This window comes from Stegostoma tigrinum, chromosome 25 (genome assembly GCF_030684315.1).
Source record: "Stegostoma tigrinum isolate sSteTig4 chromosome 25, sSteTig4.hap1, whole genome shotgun sequence".
Taxonomy (NCBI): domain Eukaryota; kingdom Metazoa; phylum Chordata; class Chondrichthyes; order Orectolobiformes; family Stegostomatidae; genus Stegostoma; species Stegostoma tigrinum.
Genome location: NC_081378.1, coordinates 52,263,103 through 52,283,571, shown reverse-complemented (window position 1 = coordinate 52,283,571; position 20,469 = coordinate 52,263,103). Strand labels below are relative to the sequence as shown.

At 44.5% G+C, this 20,469-nt stretch overlaps 1 protein-coding gene and 1 long non-coding RNA gene across 5 annotated transcripts in view; one reads left to right on the top strand and one right to left on the bottom strand.

Annotated features, from left to right (window-relative positions):
• Nucleotides 1-20,469, top strand: part of LOC125463061 (uncharacterized) — a 172,379-nt gene that overhangs the window by 8,319 nt on the left and 143,591 nt on the right. The gene's annotated exons all lie outside the window — the stretch shown is intronic.
• Nucleotides 14,017-20,469, bottom strand: part of LOC125463059 (cilia- and flagella-associated protein 54-like) — a 437,943-nt gene continuing 431,490 nt past the window's right edge. Inside the window, exon 70 of the mRNA XM_048553715.2 lies at nucleotides 14,017-14,778. Within this exon, the coding sequence (XP_048409672.2) occupies nucleotides 14,653-14,778 (126 nt within the window). The 3' untranslated portion in view covers nucleotides 14,017-14,652. The remainder of the gene's footprint in view (nucleotides 14,779-20,469) is intronic.

The following is a 20,469-nucleotide window of genomic DNA, read 5'->3' as shown; positions in this document are numbered from 1 at the left end:
AAGTTGGTGAATCTACTACCATTGCGGGCAAAGTGTTCCATACCCTTACTACTCTCTGAGTAAAGAAACTATCTCTGACATCTGTCTGATATCTTTCACCCCTCAATTTAAAGCTATGGCCCCTCGTGCTCGCCATCACCATCCTAGGAAAAAGGCTGTCCCTATCCACCCTATCTAACCCTCTGATTATCTTACATGTCTCAATTAAGTCATCTCTCAACCTTTTTCTCTCTAATGAAAACAGCCTCAAGTCCCTCAGCCTTTCCTCCATACCAGGCAACATCCTAGTAAATCTCCTCTGCACCCTTTTCAAAGCTTCCACATCCTTCTTATAATGCGGTGACCAGAACTATACGCGATACTCCAAGTGCGGCCGCACCAGAGTTTTGTACAGCTGCAGCATAACCTCATGGTTCCGAAACTCGATCCCTCTATTAATAAAAGCTAAAACAGTGTATGCCTTCTTGTCAACCCTGTCAACTTGGGTGGCAACTTTCAAGGATCTGTGTACATGGATACCGAGATCTCTCTGCTCATCCACACTACCAAGAATCTTACCATTAGCCCAGTACTTTGCCTTCCGGTTACTCCTACCAAAGTGCATCACCTCACACTTGTCCGCATTAAACTCCATTTGCCACCTGTCAGCCCAGCTCTGCAGCTTATCTATGTGTCTCTGTAACCTACAACATCCTTCATCACTATCCACAACTCCACCGACCTTAGTGTCGTCTGCAAATTTACTAACCCATCCTTCTACGCCCTCATCCAGGAGGGAGGGGTTCAGATTTTTGGGACATTGGAACCGGTTCTGGGGAAGGTGGGACTATTACAAATTGGACAGTCTACACCTGAACCGGACTGGAACCAATGTCCTTGGGGTGCTTTTGCTAATGCTGTGGGGGAGGGTTTGAACTAATGTGGCAGGGGGATGGGAACCAAATATTGGACAGAAAAGAGGTAGAAACGAAAGCCTGAGGGAACTAGATAATGGAGTCAGTGTGACTAAAGGGAATAGTAGTCGGGGAGCAGATGATGAACACAAAGGGACAGGTGGTCTGAGGTGCATTTGTTTTAATGCAAGAAGCGTAGTAGACAAGGCAGATGAGCTTAGGGATTGGATCGGTACCTGGAGGAATGATGTTATTGCTATTACTGAGACTTGGTTGAGGGAAGGGCATGACTGGCAACTAGTTGTCCCAGGATATCGATGCTTCAGGCGGGATAGAGAGGGAGGTAAAAGGGGTGGAGGAGTTGCAGTAATGGTCAAAGACGATATCACAGCCGCACTGAAGGAGGGCCTCATGGAGGACTCGAGCAGTGAGGCAGTATGGGTAGAACTCAAAAATAGGAAGGATGCAGTAACAATGCTGGGGCTGTACTACAGGCCTCCCAACAGCGGGCGGGAGATAGAGGTACAAATATGTAAACAGATAATGGAAAGGTGTAGGAGAAACAGGGTGGTGGTGATGGGAGATTTTAATTTTCCCAACATTGACTGGGATTCACTCAGTGTTAGGGGTCAAGACGGAGCAGAATTTGTAAGGTGTGTCCAGGAGGGTTTTCTAGAGCAGTACGTATGTAGTCCAACTCTGGAAAGGGCCATACTGGACCTGGTGATAGGGAATGAACCCGGCCAGGTGGTTGATATTACATAAGGGGACTACTTTGGAAATAGCGACAACAATTCCGTAAGTTTTCCAATACTCATGGACAAGGATAGGAGTGGTCTTAAAGGAAGAGTACTAAACTGGGGGAAGGCCGACTATACCAAGATTCGGCAGGATCTGGGGAATGTAGATTGGGAGAAACTGTTTGAAGGTAAATCCACATTTGATGTGTGGGAGGCTTTTAAGGAGAGGTTGATTAGCATGCAGGAGAGACATGTTCCTGTGAAAATGAGGAATAGAAAAGGCAAGATTAGGGAACCATGGATGACAGGTGAAATTTGAGACTAGCCAAGAGAAAAAAGGAAGCATACATGAGGTCTAGGCGACTGAAGACAGACGAAGCTTTGCAAGAATATCGGGAATGTATAGCAATTCTGAAAAAAGGGATTAAGAGGGCTAAGAGAGGACATGAGATATTGCTGGCAAACATGGTTAAGGAAAATCCCAAAGCCTTTTATTCATATATAAAGAGCAAGAGGGTAACTAGAGAAAGGATTGGCCCACTTAAATTTGCAGATGACACTAAGGTCGGTGGAGTTGTGTGAGGTGATGCACTTTGGTAGGAGTAACCGGAAGGCAAAGTACAGGGCTAATGCTAAGATTCTTGGTAGTGTAAGTGTTGATGAGCAGAGAGATCTCGGTGTCCATGTACACAGATCCTTGAAAGTTGCCACCCAGGTTGACAGGGCTGTTCAGAAGGCATACAGTGTTTTAGCTTTTATTAACAGAGGGATCGAGTTCCGGAACCAAGAGATTATGGTGAACCTCTACAAAACTCTGGTGCGGTCGCACTTGGAGTATTGTGTACAGTTCTGGTCACTGCATTATAAGAAGGATGTGGAAGCTTTGGAAAGGGTACAGAGGAGATTTACGAGGATGTTGCCTGGTATGGAGGGAAGGTCTTACGAGGAAAGGTTGAGGGACTTGAGGCTGTTTTCATTAGAGAGAAGAAGGTTGAGAGGTGACTTAATTGAGACATATAAAATAATCAGAGGGTTAGATAGGGTGGATAGGGACAGCCTTTTTCCTAGGATGGTGACGGCAAGCACGAGGGGGCATAGCTTTAAATTGAGGGGTGGAAGATATAGGACAGATATCAGAGGTAGTTTCTTTACTCAGAGAGTAGTAAGGGAATGGAACGCTTTGCCTGCAACGGTAGTAGATTCGCCAACTTTGGGTACATTTAAGGCATCATTGGATAAGCATATGGACGTACATGGAATAGTGTAGGTTAGATGGGCTTCAGATCGGTATGGCAGGTCGGCACAACATCGAGGGGCGAAGTGCCTGTACTGTGCTGTAATGTTCTATGTTAAGGACAAAGAAGGAAAGTTATGCGCTGAGTTAGAGAAAATGGGTGACATTCTTAACGAGTACTTTGCGTCGGTATTCACCAAGGAGAGGGACATGACGGATTTTGAGGTTAGGGATAGATGTTTGCTTAGTCTAGGTCAAGTTGACAGAAGTAAGGAGGAAGTGTTAGGTATCCTAAAAGACATTAAGGTGGTCAAGTTCCCAGGTCCAGATGGGATCTATCCCAGCTTACTGAGAGAAGTGAGAGAGGTTATAGTGGGGCCCTAACAGATATCTTTTCAGTGTCCTTAGACACGGGTGAGGCCCCAGAGGACTGGAGACTTGCTAATGTTGTCCCCTTGTTTAAAAAGGGCAGCAAGAATAATCCAGGTAATTATCGACCGGTGAGCCTGACGTCAGTGGTAAGGAAGCTACTGGAGAAGATACTGAGGGATAGGATCTATTCCCGTTTGGAAGAAAATGGGCTTATCAGTGATAGGCAACATGGTTTTGTACAGGGAAGGTCATGTCTTACCAACTTAATAGAATTCTTTGAGGACGTGACAAAGTTGATTGATGAGGGAAAGGCTGTAGATGTCATATACGTGGACTTCAGTAAGGCGTTTGACAAGGTTTCCCATGGCAGGCTGATGGGGAAAGTGAAGTCACATGGGGTCCAGGGTGTGCTAGCTGGATGGATAAAAAAACTGGCTGGGCAACAGGAGACAGAGGGTTGTAGTAGAAGGGAGTTTCTCAAATTGGAGACCTGTTACCAGTGGTGTTCCACAGGGATCTGTGCTGGGACCACTGTTGTTTGTGATATATGTAAATCTGGAGGAAGGTGTAGGTAGTCTGATAAGCAAGTTTGCTGATGACACTGAGATTGGTGGAGTAGCTGATAGTGAAGGGGACTGTCAGAAATCACAGCAGAATATAGATAGACTGGAGAGTTGGGCAGATAAATGGCAGATGGAGTTCAATCAGGCCAAATGCGAGGTGATGCATTTTGGAGGATCAAATTCAAGGGCGAAATATACAGTAAATGGAAAAGTCCTTGGGAAAATTGATGAACAGAGAGATCTGGGTGTTCAGGTCCATTGTTTCCTGAAGGTGACAACGCAGGTCAATAGGGTGGTCAAGAAGGCATATGGGATGCTTTCCTTCATTGGGCGGGGTATTGAGTACAAGAGTTGGCAGGTCATGTTGCAGTTGTATAGGACTTTGGTTCGGCCACATTTGGAGTACTGTGTACAGTTCTGGTCGCCATATTACCAAAAGGATGTGGATGCTTTGGAGAGGGTGCAGAGGAGGGTCACCAGGATGTTGCCTGGTATGGAGGGTGCTAGTTATGATGAGAGGTTGAATAGATTAGGATTATTTTCATTAGAAAGATGGAGATTGAGGGGGGACCTGATTGAGGTCAACAAAATCATGAGGGGTATAGTCAGGATGGATAGCAAAAAGCTTTTTCCCAGAGTAGGGGACTCAATTACTAGGGGTCATGAGTTCAAAGTGAGAGGAGGAAAGTTTAAGGGAGATATGCGTGGAAAGTTCTTTACACAGAGGGTGGTGGGCGCCTGGAATGCGTTGCCAGAGGAGGTGGTAGACGCAGACACGTTAGCGTCTTCTAAGATATATTTGGACAGGTACATTGGATGGGCAAGGAGCAAATGGACACAGACCATTAGAAAATAGATGACAGGTTAGACAGTGGATCTTGATCGGCGCAGGCTTGGAGGGCCGAAGGGCCTGTTCCTGTGCTGTAGGTTTCTTTGTTTCTTTATTTGTTTCTTTGTTTTTAAAAATGACAAACAGCAGTGGACCCAACACCGACCCTCGCGGTACACCACTAGTAACTGGACTCCAGGATGAACATTTCCCATCAACCACCACCCTCTGTCTTCTTTCAGCAAGCCAATTTCTGATCCAAACTGCTATATCTCCCACAATCCCATTCCTCTGCATTTTGTACAATAGCCTACTGTGGGGAACCTTATCGAAAGCCTTGCTGAAATCCATATACACCACATCAACGGGTTTACTCTCATCTACCTATTTGGTCACCTTCTCAAAGAACTCAATAAGGTTTGTGAGGCACGACCTACCCTTTACAAAACCGTGCTGACTATCCCGAATCAAATGATTATTTTCTTGATGATTATAAATCCTATCTCTTATAACCTTTTCCAACACTTTACCAACGACTGAAGTAAGGCTCACTGGTCTATAATTACCAGGGTTGTCTCTACTCCCCTTCTTGAACAGGGGAACCACGTTTGCTATCCTCCAGTCATCTGGCACTATTCCTGTAGACAATGACGAGTTAAAGATCAATGCCAAAAGCTCAGCAATCTCCTCCCTGGCTTCCCAGAGGATCCTAGGATAAATCCCATCCAGCCCAGGGGACTTATCTATTTTCATATCTGTAGGATTTCTAATACCTCTTCCTTGTGAACCTCAATCCCACCTCGTCTAGTAGCCTGTATCTCAGTACTCTCCTTGACAGCATTGTCATTTTCTAGAGTGAATACTGTCGAAAAATATTCATTTAGTGCTTCCCCTATCTCCTCTGACTCCACACACAACTTCCCACTACTATCTTTGATTGGCCCTAATCTTACTCTCGTCATTCTTTTATTCCTTATCTACCTACAGAAAGCCTTAGGGTTTACCCTGATCCTATCCGCCAACAAATTCTCATGTCTCCTCCTGGCTCTTCTGAGCTCTCTCTTCGGTCTTTCCTGGCTCCCTTGTAACCCTCAAGCACCCTAATTGAGCCTTCACATCTCATCCGAACATAAGCCTTCTTCCTCTTGACCAGAGATTCCACTTCCTTCGTAAACCACGGCTCCTGCGCTCTACAGCTTCCTCCCTGCCTGACAGGTACATACTTATCTAGGACACACAGGAGCTTTTCCTTGAATAAGCTCCACATTTCTAATGTGCCCATCCCCTGCAGTTTCCTTCCCCGTCCTATGCTCCCTAAATCTTGCCTAATCTCATCGTAATTGCCTTTCCCCCAGCTATAACTTTTATCCAGTGGTATACACCTATCCCTTTCCATCACTAAAGTAAACATAACAGAATTATGATCGCTATCACCAAAGTGCTCACCTACTTCCAAATCTAACAACTGGCCGGGCTCATTACCCAGTACCAAATCTAATGTGGCTTCGCCCCTTGTTGGCCTGTTTCCATACTGTGTCAGGAAGGCCTCATGCACACACTGGACAAAAACTGACCCATCTATAGTACTCGAACTATAGTGCTCCCAGTCAATATTTGGAAAGTTGAAGTCCCCCATGACAACTATCCTGTCTCTCTCACTCCTATCGAGAATCATCTTTGCTATCCTTTCCTCTACATATCTGGAACTATTCGGAGGCCTATAGAAAACTCCCAACAGGGTGACCTCTCCTTTCCTGTTTCTTACCTCAGTTGACGAGTCCCCAAACATCCTTTCTGCAACTGTAATACTGTCCTTGACCAACAATGCCACACCTCCCCCTCTTTTACTATCTTGTCTGTTCTTACTGAAACATTTAAATCCCGGAACCTGCAGCAACCATTCCTGTCCCTGCTCTATCCATGTCTCCGAAATGGCCACAACATCGAAGTCCCAGGTACCAACCCATGCTGCTCGTTCACCCACCTTATTTGGGATGCTCCTGGCGTTGAAGTAGATACACTTCAAACCAACTTCTTGCTTGCCGGTGCCATCTTGCGTCACTGAAACTTTATTTCAGACCTCCCTACTCTCAACCTTCTTAACACTCGAACTACAATTTTGGTTCCCATCCCCCTGCTGAATTAGTTTAAACCCACCCGAATAGCCTTAGTGAATTTTCCCCCCAGGATATTGGTACCCCTCTGGTTCAAGTGAAGATCATCCTGCTTGTAGAGGTCCCACCAACCCCAGAAAGAGCCCCAGTTATCCAAGAATCCAAAACCCTCCCTCCTGCATTATCTCTGTAGCCATGTGTTCAACTCCTCTCTCTCCCTATTCTTCACCTCACCAGCATGTGGCCCGGGCAACAAACCAGAGACAACAACTCTGTTCGTCCTAGCTCTAAGCTTCCATCCTAGCTCCCTGAATTTCTGCCTTAAATCCCCATCTCTCTTCCTACCTATGTCGTTGGTGCCTATGTGGACCACGACTTGGGGTTGCTCCCCCCTCCCCCTTAAGGATCCCAAAAACACGATCAGAGACATCACGAACCCTGGCACCTGTGAGGCAACACACCAACCGTGAGTCTCTACCTCCTATCTGTCCCCCAAACTGTGGAGTCCCCAATGACTACTGCTCTGCTCCTCTTCCCCCTTCCCTTCTGAGCAGCAGGGACAGACTGTGTGCCAGAGACCTGTGCCCTACTGCTTTCCCTGGTAAGTCGTCCCCCCCAACAGTATCCAAAACGGTATACTTATTGTTGAGGGGAATGACCACGGGGGATCCCTCCACTGCCTGATGTGGAAAGTCTTTTTGGGGCCTGGGATGGGGATGAGGGCAGAAATGTGGGGGCAGGTGTAGAACTTTCTGCAGTTGCAGAGAAAAGTGCTGGGTGTGGTGGGGCTGGAGGGGAGTGTGGAGCGGACAAGGGAGTCACGTAGAGAGTGGTCCCTCAGGAAAGCAGACAAGGGTGGGGAGGGGAAAATGTCTTTGGTGGTGGGCTCAGATTGCAGATGGCGGAAGTGTTGGAGGATGATGCGTTGGATCCGGAAGTTGGTGGGGTGGTATGTGAGCACGAGGGGGATTCTTTTTTGGTGGTTATTGTGGGAACAGAGTGTGAGGGATGAGTTGCGGGAAATTGGGGAGACACGGTCGAGGGCATTCTCGGCCACTGTGGGCTGAAGGTTTCGGTCCTTGAAAAATGAGGACATCTGAGATGTATGGGAGTGGAATGCCTCATCCTGGGATCAGAGGCAGAGGAATTGGGAATAGGGGGTGGCATTTTTGTGGGAAGAGGTTCATTCTAGGTAGCTGTGGGAGTCGGTGGGCTTGAAATGGATATCAGTTACTAGGTGGTTGCCCGAGATGGAGACAGAGAGGTCCAGGAAGGTGAGGGAGGTGTTAGAGATAGTTCAGGTGAACGTAAGGTTGGGGTGGAAGGTATTAGTGAAGTGGATGAACTGTTTGAGCTCCTTGTGAGAGCACGAGGCGGCACTGATACAATCATCAATGTAACGGAGGAAGAGATGGTGTTTAGGGCCAGTGTAGGTACGGAAGAGGGATTGTTCCACGTATCCTACAAAGAGGCAGCTTGGGCCCATGTGGGTATCCATGGCTACCCCCTTTGTAGGAAGTGGGAGGAATTGAAAGAGAAGTTGTTGAGGGTGAGGACGAGTTCGGCTGAGCGGATGAGGGTGTCAGTGCAGGGCGACTGGTCAGGTCTGCGGGACAGGAGAAGCAGAGGGCCTTTAGGCCATCTGCATGGGGAATGCAGGTGTATACGGACTAGACATCCTTAGTAAAAATGAGGTTTTCGGGACTGGGGTATTGGAAGTTCTGGAGGAGGTGGAGGGCGTGGGTGGTGTCATGGACATAGGTAGGGAGTTCCTGGACTAAGGGGGAGAAAATGGAGTCCGGATAGGTGGAGATGAGTTCGATGGGGCAGGAGCAAGCAGAGACGATGGATCGACCAGGGCAGGCAGATTTGTGGCTGTCGGGAAGAAGATAGAAGCGGGCGGTGCGGGGTTGGGGAACAATGAGGTTGGAGGCTGTGGGTGGGAGGTCACCTGAGGTGATGAGGTTGTGCATGGTTTGGGAGATGATGGTTTGGTGGTTGGGGGTGGGGTCATGATCAAGGGGCCGGTAGGAGGAGGTGTCAGAGCGTTGGCACCTGGCCTCATCGATGTTGAGGTCAGTGCGCCACACTACAACTGTGTCTCCCTTGTCTGTGGGTTTTATGATGAGTGATTGGAGCGGATGGAGCAGAGGGCTGCATGTTCTGTGGGGGAGAGGTTGGAGTGGGTGAAAGGGTTGGAGAGGTTGAGGTGGTTGATGTCTTGACGGCAGTTGGAGGTGAAGAGGTCAAGGAGGCATTGGGGTAGTGTCCAGGAGGAGGGCTGGTGATGGAGGTGGGAGAAGGGGTCAGTAGAGGGAGGATTAGGCTCATTGTTAAAGAAGTAAGTGTGGAGGCGAAGGCGACGGAAAATCTGCTCAATGTCCAAATGTGACCAGGTGGAGGGGGACCTAGAATGCACCTCCACCCACCCACCTTCCTACAAAAATGCCATGCCCTATTACCAATTCATAGAACATAGAACAATACAGTACAGTGCAGAACAGGCCCTTCGGCCCTCGACGTTGCACCGACCTGTGAACTAATCTAAGCCCCTCCACCTACAATATCCCACCAAATTCCTTACCTCCGCTGCAGCTGCTCCCAGGATGAGGCATTCCACTCCTGTACTTCTCAGATGTCCTTGTTTTTCAAGGACCGAAACCTCTCCCCCGCAGTAGTCGAGAACACCCTCGACCATGTCTCCCACAATTCATCCCTCACATCCCCTCCCCACAATAACAACCAAAAAAGAATCCCCCCTCGTCCTCACACATCACCCCACCAACCTCCGGATCCAACACATCATCCTCCAGCACTTCTGCCATCTGCAATCTGACCCCACCACCAAGGACATTTATCCCTCCCCACCCTTGTCTGCTTTCTTGATGGACCACTCTCTCCGTGACTCCCTTGTCCACTCCACACTCCCCTCCAGCCCCATCACACCTGGCACATTTCTCTGCAACCGCAGGAAGTGCTACACCTGCCCCCACATTTCTGCCCTCATCTCCATCCCAGGCCCCAAGAAGACTTTCCACGTCAAGCAGATGTTCACCTGCACATCCGCCAATGTGGTATACTGCATCCACTATACCCGTTGTGGCCTCCTGTACATCGGGGAAACCAAGCGGAAGCTTGGGGACTGCTTTGCAGAACACCTATGCTCGGTTCGCAACAAACAACTATAACTCCCAGTCGGAAAGAATTTCAAGTTCCGATCCCATTCCTCAGACTACATGTCTATCCTGGGCCTCCTGCAGTGCCACAACGAGGCCACCTGAAGGTTGCAGGAACAGCAACTCATATTCCGTTTGGGAACCCTGCAGCCAAATGGTATCAATGTGGATTTCACAGCTTCAAAATCTCCCGTCCCCCTACTGCATCCCAAAACTAGTCCAGCTTGACCCCGCTTCCCGAACCTGTTCTTCCTCTCACCTATACCTTCCTCCCACCTCAAACCACACCCCCATCTCCAACCTACTAACCTCATCCCACCCCCTGGACCTGTCCGTCCTCCCTGGACTAACCTATCTCCTCACTACCTCTCCACCTACACTCACTTTTACTGGCTCCATCCCCGCCTCTTTAACTTGTCAGTCTCCTCTCTACCTATCTTCTCCTCTATCCGTCTTTGATCCACCTCCCCCTCTCTATTTATTTATTTTAGAACCTTCTTCCCCACCCCATCCCCATTTCTGATGAAGGGTCTTGGCCCGAAATGTCAGCTTTCCTGCTCCTAAGATGCTGCTTGGCCTGCTGTGTTCATCCAGCTGCACACCTTGTTATCTTGGATTCTCCTGCATCTGCAGTTCGTATTATCTCAGAAGTAATAAATTAATTCTTCTTAATTAATTTCAGTGGTCCTTTCACCTCATGCCCAAAAAATAATTCAAATGTACTGAATTTGGTAGATTCATTTGATGCAGCCCTAAATACAAAACGTACAAATTGGATTCCTATATCTCAATCCTCTAGACAGTCTTAACTATAAGTCCTCAACATGGTCTTTCAAGTTTGATGCTACCATTTTAATGCGCCTTGCAAGTTTGGATGCTACATGGTGGATTCGAATTGTTTTACTCCTCAGCTATCCATAACTTCACTGAATAGTTTTGATGTAAAATTTGACCCTAATCTTATTGTATCTCTGTGGGTAGTCGTATCCAGTAAAAATTTGTGTAACTCTTCTATGATCCTTTTTGTCATGATGCTGCGTGATGGAATGCCCTCTGGTAATCTAGTAGACACATCCATTATAGTCAACAAATAGTGATTCTCACTTTTTCTTTTAGGTAGGGTGCCTACACAATCAACTAAGACCCTTGCAAAATGTTCCGCAAATGCGGGAATGAGTATTAAAGATGCTGGTTTTATTGCTGCCTGAGGTTTTCCAATTACCTGACACGTATGACATGTTAAATTAAATAAACCAGGCAATCCTGGCCACTAAAAATGTTTTCGTATTTTGGCTTAGTTTTCTTGCTACTGGTAAATTCATGAGCTACCCCCGATGTTCTTTCGACAACCCATCAGTAATACAATTTGATGAACTTCTGCCCAATTCTTATCCACCTGAAAGGTGATGGCCTTCATTTTCTCATCAAGATGTCATTTTTAAGATAGTAACATTCTGGGATGTATTTAGATACCTCTTCTGTGTACACGTTTTGACACAACTGCTTCAGTTTTCCATCTTTCTGTCATAACTTAGTTAATTTCTCTGAACTAAAAATATCCACTTCAGCCTCCACCTGTTCTTGTTTTTTCTCAACTATTTGATCAAGCATAGTCTCTGACAAATATGCTTCAACTTCCTTATCTTTATTCTTTGATTTACCCTTCCTCCTCCAAAGTCTGTGGCTTTGTGACCATGTTATCATACAGTCCGGAAAAATCCCACAATATACTTCCTTTAATCCACTGGCTTTTCAACTACAGTAGGCAATACTCCCACCTGTGAGAGAGATAGTAGGAAGTGCAGATGCTGGAGAATCTGAGATAACAAGGTATAGAGCTGGATGAAAACAGCAGGCCAAGCAGCATCATAGGAGCAGGAGAGCTGACGTTTCAGGTCTAGACCCTTCTTCAAGGGTCTAGGCCTGAAACGTCGGCTCTCCTGCTCCTATGATGCTGCTTGGCCTGCTGTTTTCATGCAGCTCTACACCTTGTTATCTCAGATTCTGCCACTTTAGGGCAGCATGGTGGCTCAGTGGTTAGCACTGCAGCCTCACAGCACCAGGGACCCGGGTTTGATTCCCGCCTCGGGCGACTGTCTGTGTGGAGTTTGCACATTTTCCATGTGTCTGCATGGATTTCCTCCGTATGCCTTCTTAACAACCCTATCAACCTGGGTGGCAACTTTCAGGGATCTATGCACGTGGACACTGAGATCTCTCTGCTCATCCACACTACCAAGAATCTTACCAGTATTCTGTATTCCTGTTACTCCTTCCAAAGTCAATCACTTCACATTTTTCTGCATTAAACTCCATTTGCCACCTCTCAGGCCAGCTCTGCAGCTTATCCACGTCCCTCTGTAACCTGCAACATCCTTCTGCACTATCCACAACTCCACCAACTTAAGTGTCATCCGCAAATTTACTAACCCATCCTTCTATGCCCTTATCCAGGTCATTTATAAAAATGACAAACAGCAGTGGCTCCAAAACAGATCCTGGCAGTACACCACTAGTAACTGAACTCCAGGATGAACATTTCTCATGAAACACCACCCTCTGTCTTCTTATAGCCAGCCAACTTCTGATCCAAACCACTAAATCACCCTCAATCCCATGCCTCCGAGTTTTCTGCAATAGCCTACTGTGGGGAACCTTATCAAACGCTTTACTGAAATCCGTATACACCACATCAACTGCTTTACCCTCATCCTTGAGGGTGAACTGGAACTTGACAATGTCTAGACTGTGAACAGGGTTTCAGAGTAAGCCATGTATGAAGGAGAGAAGGGCCAGGTCTCATTGGTGTCACTGGGTCAATGAACATTCTCGGCAACCTCACTGAAGTCAAAGTCCCACTCACAACTATTGAACACAAACTGAGAGGCTAGGTTGTAAGGTTTGATATCTAATGAACTCATCTCAGCATTCCAAAGTTTGATAAAATAGAAATGTTGTATAATTGCACTGGATAGAGGTAAATGTTTTTTACCACATAGACACGTGAATGAAGTGCATAAACATGTACCTTGTGTGTAAAATCTCAGTATCTATAAAATGTGTGTAAAACCACATCTGTAATTGGTCAGCAAGTTCTAGTGGATGACTCAATATATGCTGACATTCAGAGGATGGAGATTTCAGTGCTAGTAGGTACAAGAGAGAGATCCAACCGGTCAGCTGTTTACACGGATGAAGTCACAAAGTGGGGCAGATCAGACAAAACACAAATACTAATAAAAAATAAGTTAGACAAAGAAGACATATATGTTTTCATTTGTGGTAGTGTCTAGGTATGATAATGATTGTTGGAACTATATTGTCCATGTGTTTACTAAAGGAACATAGTGAAAAATCTCCAGGAACTGAGTGCAAATCTGCTCACACGGGGTGTGTGTGTGTGTGTGTGTGTGTGGTTGTGGGGGTGGTTAGTTGTTGTAACTTTGAGACATAATGTAAAGGAATGATATTGGACCAGTTGTCTCTCAGACAGTCCCCTCATTTTCATTTTGCCTAAAGGCAATGTGATATCATTCATCTTATACTGTCACAAAATAACTTTAATTTGTCATATTTGGACTGGAATGGTTGGAGAAACTTGTAGTGGTGTAACATTTTCATGGGCAGCTTGGGGGTTCAAATCAGTTTCAGTGATGAAATTAACACTTGTATAAATTGAAGAAACAGAATTTGTTACACTTAAGGAAAGTATTATGTACACTTTTGATCAAATAATTGAAAATGTTTGAAATAGGAATGGAAAGACAGCCAACTTGTGGAGAGAACAACCATAGCAATTCTTCTCCAGGCCTGGACAAATGAACGGAGCAAAGGATAGAGCAACAAAAAGAAAGAATTTCCATGCACCTATGTTCGGCGATGGCTGAACTCCAATAAGAATTCTGTTTTCTGTTAGAATAGTTTCTTGTGAGTGTTCTTTTCAGCTGATGGCTTTTCACCTTTTAGAGCACTGATACATTTTGCAACAGTTGCTGCAGGATATTAAGAATTTGACAGGATATCTTTGAGTGCATTCTATATCTCTGAGTGAGAGCAGACATAATAAACATTTATTGGCCATTTACAATAATCACAAGACAGGATTTCATCAGAATCTTTCTTGGGTTCCAGATACTACAGATAACATCAGCTACTGACCATCAGCATAATAGCTAATTAACCACTTATACTACTCAAAACACTCTGGGTGTGAAAGATCTAAAAGAGGGTTGGGGTCCATAAAAACACTTTTGGCTGATAATCTGTCAAGAAATAAACAGTCTGATGTAACTATAAGTTATGAAAGTCCAGGCAGTAGGTATAATGCAAATCTTTTAATTAACTGAAAAAAATGAACCAATATAATAATTGGATGTTGATACAAAGCAAATACTGTCCAGGTTCAATTTGTAGGAATGAAATAAATGGTTTTACATGGTCTGAGAAGTAAAATGCGGGTGTAAATTTAGAAAATAAGCTTTACTAAGTGTTATTCAGCAGCTTAAAACTTAACAGTTGCTTTCCAAAAAAAATGTTCCTGGAATTAATTTAAAATTATTTGTTATATCTACTAACGAAGTACTCAATTGTGTCTTTGAGTTAATTGTTGAGAGAAATATTTGTATGCATGTTAGGAAAAAATGTAAAAGGAAGATTAAAACAAACTAATTTAAATACATTGTCATCAACTACGTGTACCAAATTGTGTAAACATTGTAAAGGTACAGGAATTTACTCAAATTCCAAGAAAGAAATTAACCACTTGAACAGACTCCCATACTTCAATGTGTAGCCAATTGCAGGATTGAATATGTGTTCCAGCTGCTCCAGGGTATCATAGGAGAGGTCAAATGGAACCTATTATGAAAATAAATGAAATTAAGACAATGTACAAAATAGTTAGATACTATTATAAATTTCTGCAATATGTTTAGAACATAGAACATAGAACAGTACAGCACAGAACAGGCCCTTCAGCCCACAATGTTGTGCCGACCATGGATCCTCATGTATGCACCCTCAAATTTCTGTGACCATATACATGTCCAGCAGCCTCTTAAATGACCCCAATGACCTTGCTTCCACAACTGCTGCTGGCAACGCATTCCATGCTCTCACAACTCTCTGCGTAAAGAACCTGCCTCTGACATCCCCTCTATACTTTCCACCAACCAGCTTGAAACTATGACCCCTCGTGCTAGCCATTTCTGCCCTGGGAAATAGTCTCTGGCTATCAACTCTATCTATGCCTCTCATTATCTTGTATACCTCAATTAGGTCCCCTCTCCTCCTTCTTTTCTCCAATGAAAAGAGACCGAGCTCAGTCAACCTCTCTTCATAAGATAAGCCCTCCAGTCCAGGCAGCATCCTGGTAAACCTCCTGTGTTATAAGATTATAGGAAGGACAGCAAAAAGATTCCTTTGTAAAACTTAATGGCAGTTATTCGGTAAGACATTGACGGAGCATGGTGCATGGCTGTTGCCAACATAATAGTTGCCTTGCTATTGAGATAGGACAGAGGACAGAAGAAAGTGAATAAAAATACTCCGCTCAGTCTTCCTACTTGTAGTAAAATATGATCTGTTCAATATTGTAAAGTATTGTGTAAACACTACAGTGTGTTGACCTGTGCTACTTATTTCGGGTTGCCACATCAGAACACTTTTTCAAGAAATTAATTTTACACACCAAACCATTCTTAGATATTATTCTAATTTATTTATTTTATGATTAAATGTACCCCAATTCCTCCTTAAAGGTAAATCAAACATTAACTGTAGGGCATGTCTAATTCCATATCCTACACAATAAATGGTTGCATTCTAGGCAGAGAATGTGAAATCCTAGCCAAGAAAAATTATACACTATTAAATCCACTCTATAGTATAAGGTATTATGCATCATAATCCATTCCTGAACTCACTGCACTTCCAGGTCATTCTACTGATACATTATTATGTTTACGAGCTGTAGCTTTATCCTATATATCCATCCTTCATCTGGGGGAAGAAACAATTTTGCTTGAGGCATATTAATTTTACCCTGATTTTGTTCGTTGTAGTAATACTGAATATATCACAAATGGAATTGAAAACATCATTATAAATGAAGTAGAAGTGTAAGTGTTAAGACCAGAAGAGATAAGAGCTGAAGTAGGTCATTCAGCTCATCACCCTTCAACATCAAATCTGCTCTGCCATATCTGATAATCCACAATACCACTTTCCTCCTTTTCTCCCATAACCCTTAATTCCCTTACCAATTAAAAGTCTGTCTATCCCAGCATTGAATATTCTTGAGACCTGGTCTCCATAGCCCTCTGCAGCAAAGTGATTCATTACTCTCTGACAGAGGAAATTCCTTCTCATCTCACTCCTAACATGGTGATCCTTTTCGCTGAGATTATGTTTTCTGGTCCAAGACTATCCCACAAGGGTAACAACCTGTTTGATTCTACCCAGAAGGTCTGGGAGAATGTTTTCAAAAAAATTGTTTCTTATTCTTCTAAACCTGAACCTTCTTTGGATTAGGAATAGGAATAGGCTATTCAGCCTCTCAAACCACGAATGAGATCTGTGACTTAACTCCACATACCTGCCTTTGGGCCGTATCTCACATTTAAAATTAACCTCTGAACAAGCATCCACTGCTTTTTGTGGAAGAGAGTCCACTTTTTGTGTAGAAGTGTTCCCCAACCTCTCCTGAAATGGTCTGGCCCAATTCTCAGACAATCCCCAATCAATAGTAATACTTTATCTTTATCTACCCTGTCTTTTCCTGTTAATATCATGAAGACTTCCATCAGATCACCCCTTCACCTTCTAAATTCTAGAGAAAACAGACTCAATGTATATAATCTGTACTCATAACTTAATCCCTGAAGACCAGGTGACATTCTTATACACCTATGTCGTACTCACTCCAAGGTCAGTGTATCTTTCCTAATGTATGGTGCCCAGATTGTAGAGTAATACAGCATAGAAACAGGCCCTTTCGCCCACTATGCCTGTGCTGGCTGACAAATACCAAATTACAGTAATCCCATTTAGCTGCACTTTCGTCCACAGCTCACTATGCCCTGGCAAAATCTGCAATGTCAGTAAATCTTTCTGACATAAGGGACTTAAAACTGTTCAGGATGTGGTCTTGTGTGGTTTTATTGTACTCCAATCCATTTGAAATAAAGGCCAAAGTGGTTTTGCCTTTCCAAATGCCTACTAAATTTGTAAACTAGCTTTTTGAGATTCATACATGAACACTCCTCAACATTTCTATGCTACAGTTTTCTGCAGTTTTTCTCAATTTAAATAATATTCGGCTACTGTATTCTTTCAGTCAGACTGTATTACAAGCTCCCATTTTCATTCTGTTTGCCAAGATTTTCTCCTCTTGCCCATCCTGACGATATTCCTCGGAAGTTGATTGGCTCAGTTGGTTGAATGCCTGGTTTGTGATATCTGTGATGCAGATACCAACAACATAGGCTGAATTCCTATGCTTGCTGACTTTGCCGTGAAGTATTCACCTTCTCATTCGCCCCCTTTTCTGAGGCATTGTGACCCTTACATTAAACCCTGCACAGCCCCATGGTCTGGTAGGACTGTAGATACTTTACATTTATCTACATCCCTCTGCAGACTCTGTGCCATCCTCACCACTTATTTTTATGTCATCCACAAACTTAGCTATAGTACATTCACTTTCCATATCCAAGTCATTAAATACATATTGTAAATAATTATGGCCCCAGAATTGATTCTTGTGGCACTCCACAACTTACAGGCTGCCATCCTGAAAATGCCTCCCTTATCCCAACTCTGTCTTCAGTTCGGTAGCCAATCAGTGCTAATATACTACTCTCAACACCGTGGGCTCTTGTCAAACATCTCCTGGAAATTCAAATATATTAGATCTATTGGTTCTCTTTAATCTATCCTGTTACCTCCTCAAAGAACTGTAATATGTTTGTCAGGCATGATTTCCCTTTCATGAAGCCATGCTGATTCTGCTTGCTTATATTATGTGATTCTAAATGCTTTGCTATTGCATCCTTTATAATAGACTGTAACATTTTCCCCAATAATCGACGTTAAGCTGACTGCCCTATAGTTATTTGTTTTGTCTCCTTCCCTTTTTGAATAAAGTTGTTACATCAGCAGTTTTCCAATCATACAATCCCCTACAGTTTGAAAGTAGGCTATTTGGTCCATTGATAAGATACCAACCTTCCCAATAGCATCCCACCCAGTTCACCCTAAACCTGTCACCCCGCATTTCCCCTGGCTAATCCACCTAAGCCTGCATATCCCTGGACATTATAGGCAATTTAGGGATGGTCAACCCACCTAATCTGTGGGAGGAAGCTGGAGCACCCAGAGAAAACCGACATAGACAGAGGGAGAATGCGCAAATTCCACACAGATAGTCGCCTAAGGGTGGAATTGAATCTGGTTCCCCGGTGCTGTGAGGCAGCGATGCTAACCACTGAGCCAATATGCTGCTCCTCTGGTACTTTTCTAGAATATAAGCATTCCTGGAAAATTACTACCAGTGAAATCTTTCTAGCTATCTCTCTAGCCACTTCTTTCAATAGAAGTTGCTAGAAAAGCTGAGTAGGTCTGGCAGCTTCTTTGAAGAAAAATCAAGAGTTGACATTTCAGGTCTGGTGACCCTTCCTCAGAACTGAGCTGAACCAGTTCTGAGGAAGGGTTAATGGACCTGAAATATCAACTCTGATTTTTCTTCACAGATACTTTCAGCTTCGCTGACCTTTTCTAGCAACTTCTGTTTTTGTTCCTGTTTTACAGCAGCCGCAGTCCTTTCGATTTTTACTTCTTTTGGTATGCTAGGACACATCCTATCAACTCAAGGGGTTTTGGATCTATTTGTTTCTGTCCCTCTGGATATTACTTGCAAGTTTATTCTAAAAGCTTAATTTATGCCTCTTTGCTTTTGGACGTCTTTTGTTTGTTTCTGAAATTTTCCAATTCCTCTGGTTGCCACCATAAATTTTTTTTTCTTTCAATTTGATGCTTCTCTGGTTAACCATAGTTGGCTTATCACTTTCCAAACAATCTTTCTTTCTCACTGAGATATATCTTTGTTATCTTCTTAAACATCTGCCATTGTTCATCAACCAAATCTTTGCTACTAAATTATTTTCCTAGTTCACTGTTGCCAGTTCTGCCCTTGTTCCTTTGTAATTACTCTTGACATGATTGATTTTATTGTCATATGTGCTGAAATACAGTGAAAAGCTTTGTTTGAGTGGTATAAGCAGATCACTGCAAGCAAAGGATGTACAGATCAAAAAGACTTAGAGGCGTACAGGTTACATTGCAGGTTACATCATTTGAGGCTCAAGTCCATTCAACAGTCTGATAACGGCCAGAAAGAAGCTGTTCTTGAACCTGCTCATAAATATGTTCAGGCATCTGCATCTTCTGCTTGATGGAAGAGGTTGTAGGGTAGGTCTTTGCTGATGTTGGCCGGCTTTCCGGATAAATCTGGATCAGACCTTCAAGATTAGATTTTCATGGAGATGGCCTGACACCAGGGACCTTCAAAAGTATTAAAAGGGACCATCCAGAACTTCCAATTCCCTGGTCCCCAACACCTCATCTTTACCATGGACGTCCAGTCCCAATACACCTGCATTCCCCATACAGATGGCCTAAAGGCCCTTCGCTTCTTCCTGTCCCACAGGCCTGACCAGTCCCCCTCCACTGACACCTCATCTGCTTAGCCAAACTCATCCTCACCCTCAACAACTTCTCTTTCAATTCCTCCCACTTCCTACAGACAAAGGGGGTGGCCATGGGTACCCGTATGGACCCAAGCTGCCTCTTTGTAGGATACGTGAAACAATCCCTCTTCCGTACCTACACTGGACCTAAACCCCACCTCTTCCTCCGTTACATTGATGACTGCATCGGCGCCGCCTCGTGCTCCCAGGAAGACCTTGAACAGTTCATCCACTTCACCAACACCTTCCACCTTAAGTTCACCTGGACTATCTCTAATACCTTTCTCTCCTTCTAGACCTCTCTGTCTCCATCTTGGGCAACCACCTAGAAACTAATATCCATTTCAAGCCCACCAACTCCCACCCACCTTCCTGCAAAAATGCTGTCCCCTATTCCTAATTCCTTTGCCTCTGCAGCATCTGCTCCCAGGATGAGGCATTCCACTCCCATACAGCTCAGATGTCCTCGTTTTTCAAGGACCACAACTCTCCCCAGCCCCACAGTGGTCCAGAACGCCCTCAACTATGTCTCCTGCACTTCCTGCAACTCATCCCTCACACCCCCTCCATGCAATAAAAACCAAAACAGAATTCACCTCGTCCTCATGTACCATCCCATTAACCTCTGTATCCAACACATCAACGTCCGACACTTCCGCCGTCTACAATCCGACCCTACCACCAAAGACATTTTTCCCTCCCCACCCTTATCTGCTTTCCGGAGGGACCAGTCTCTCCGTGACTCCCTTGTCCACTCCACACATCCCTCCAGCCCCACCCACCCGGTACTTTTCCCTGCAAT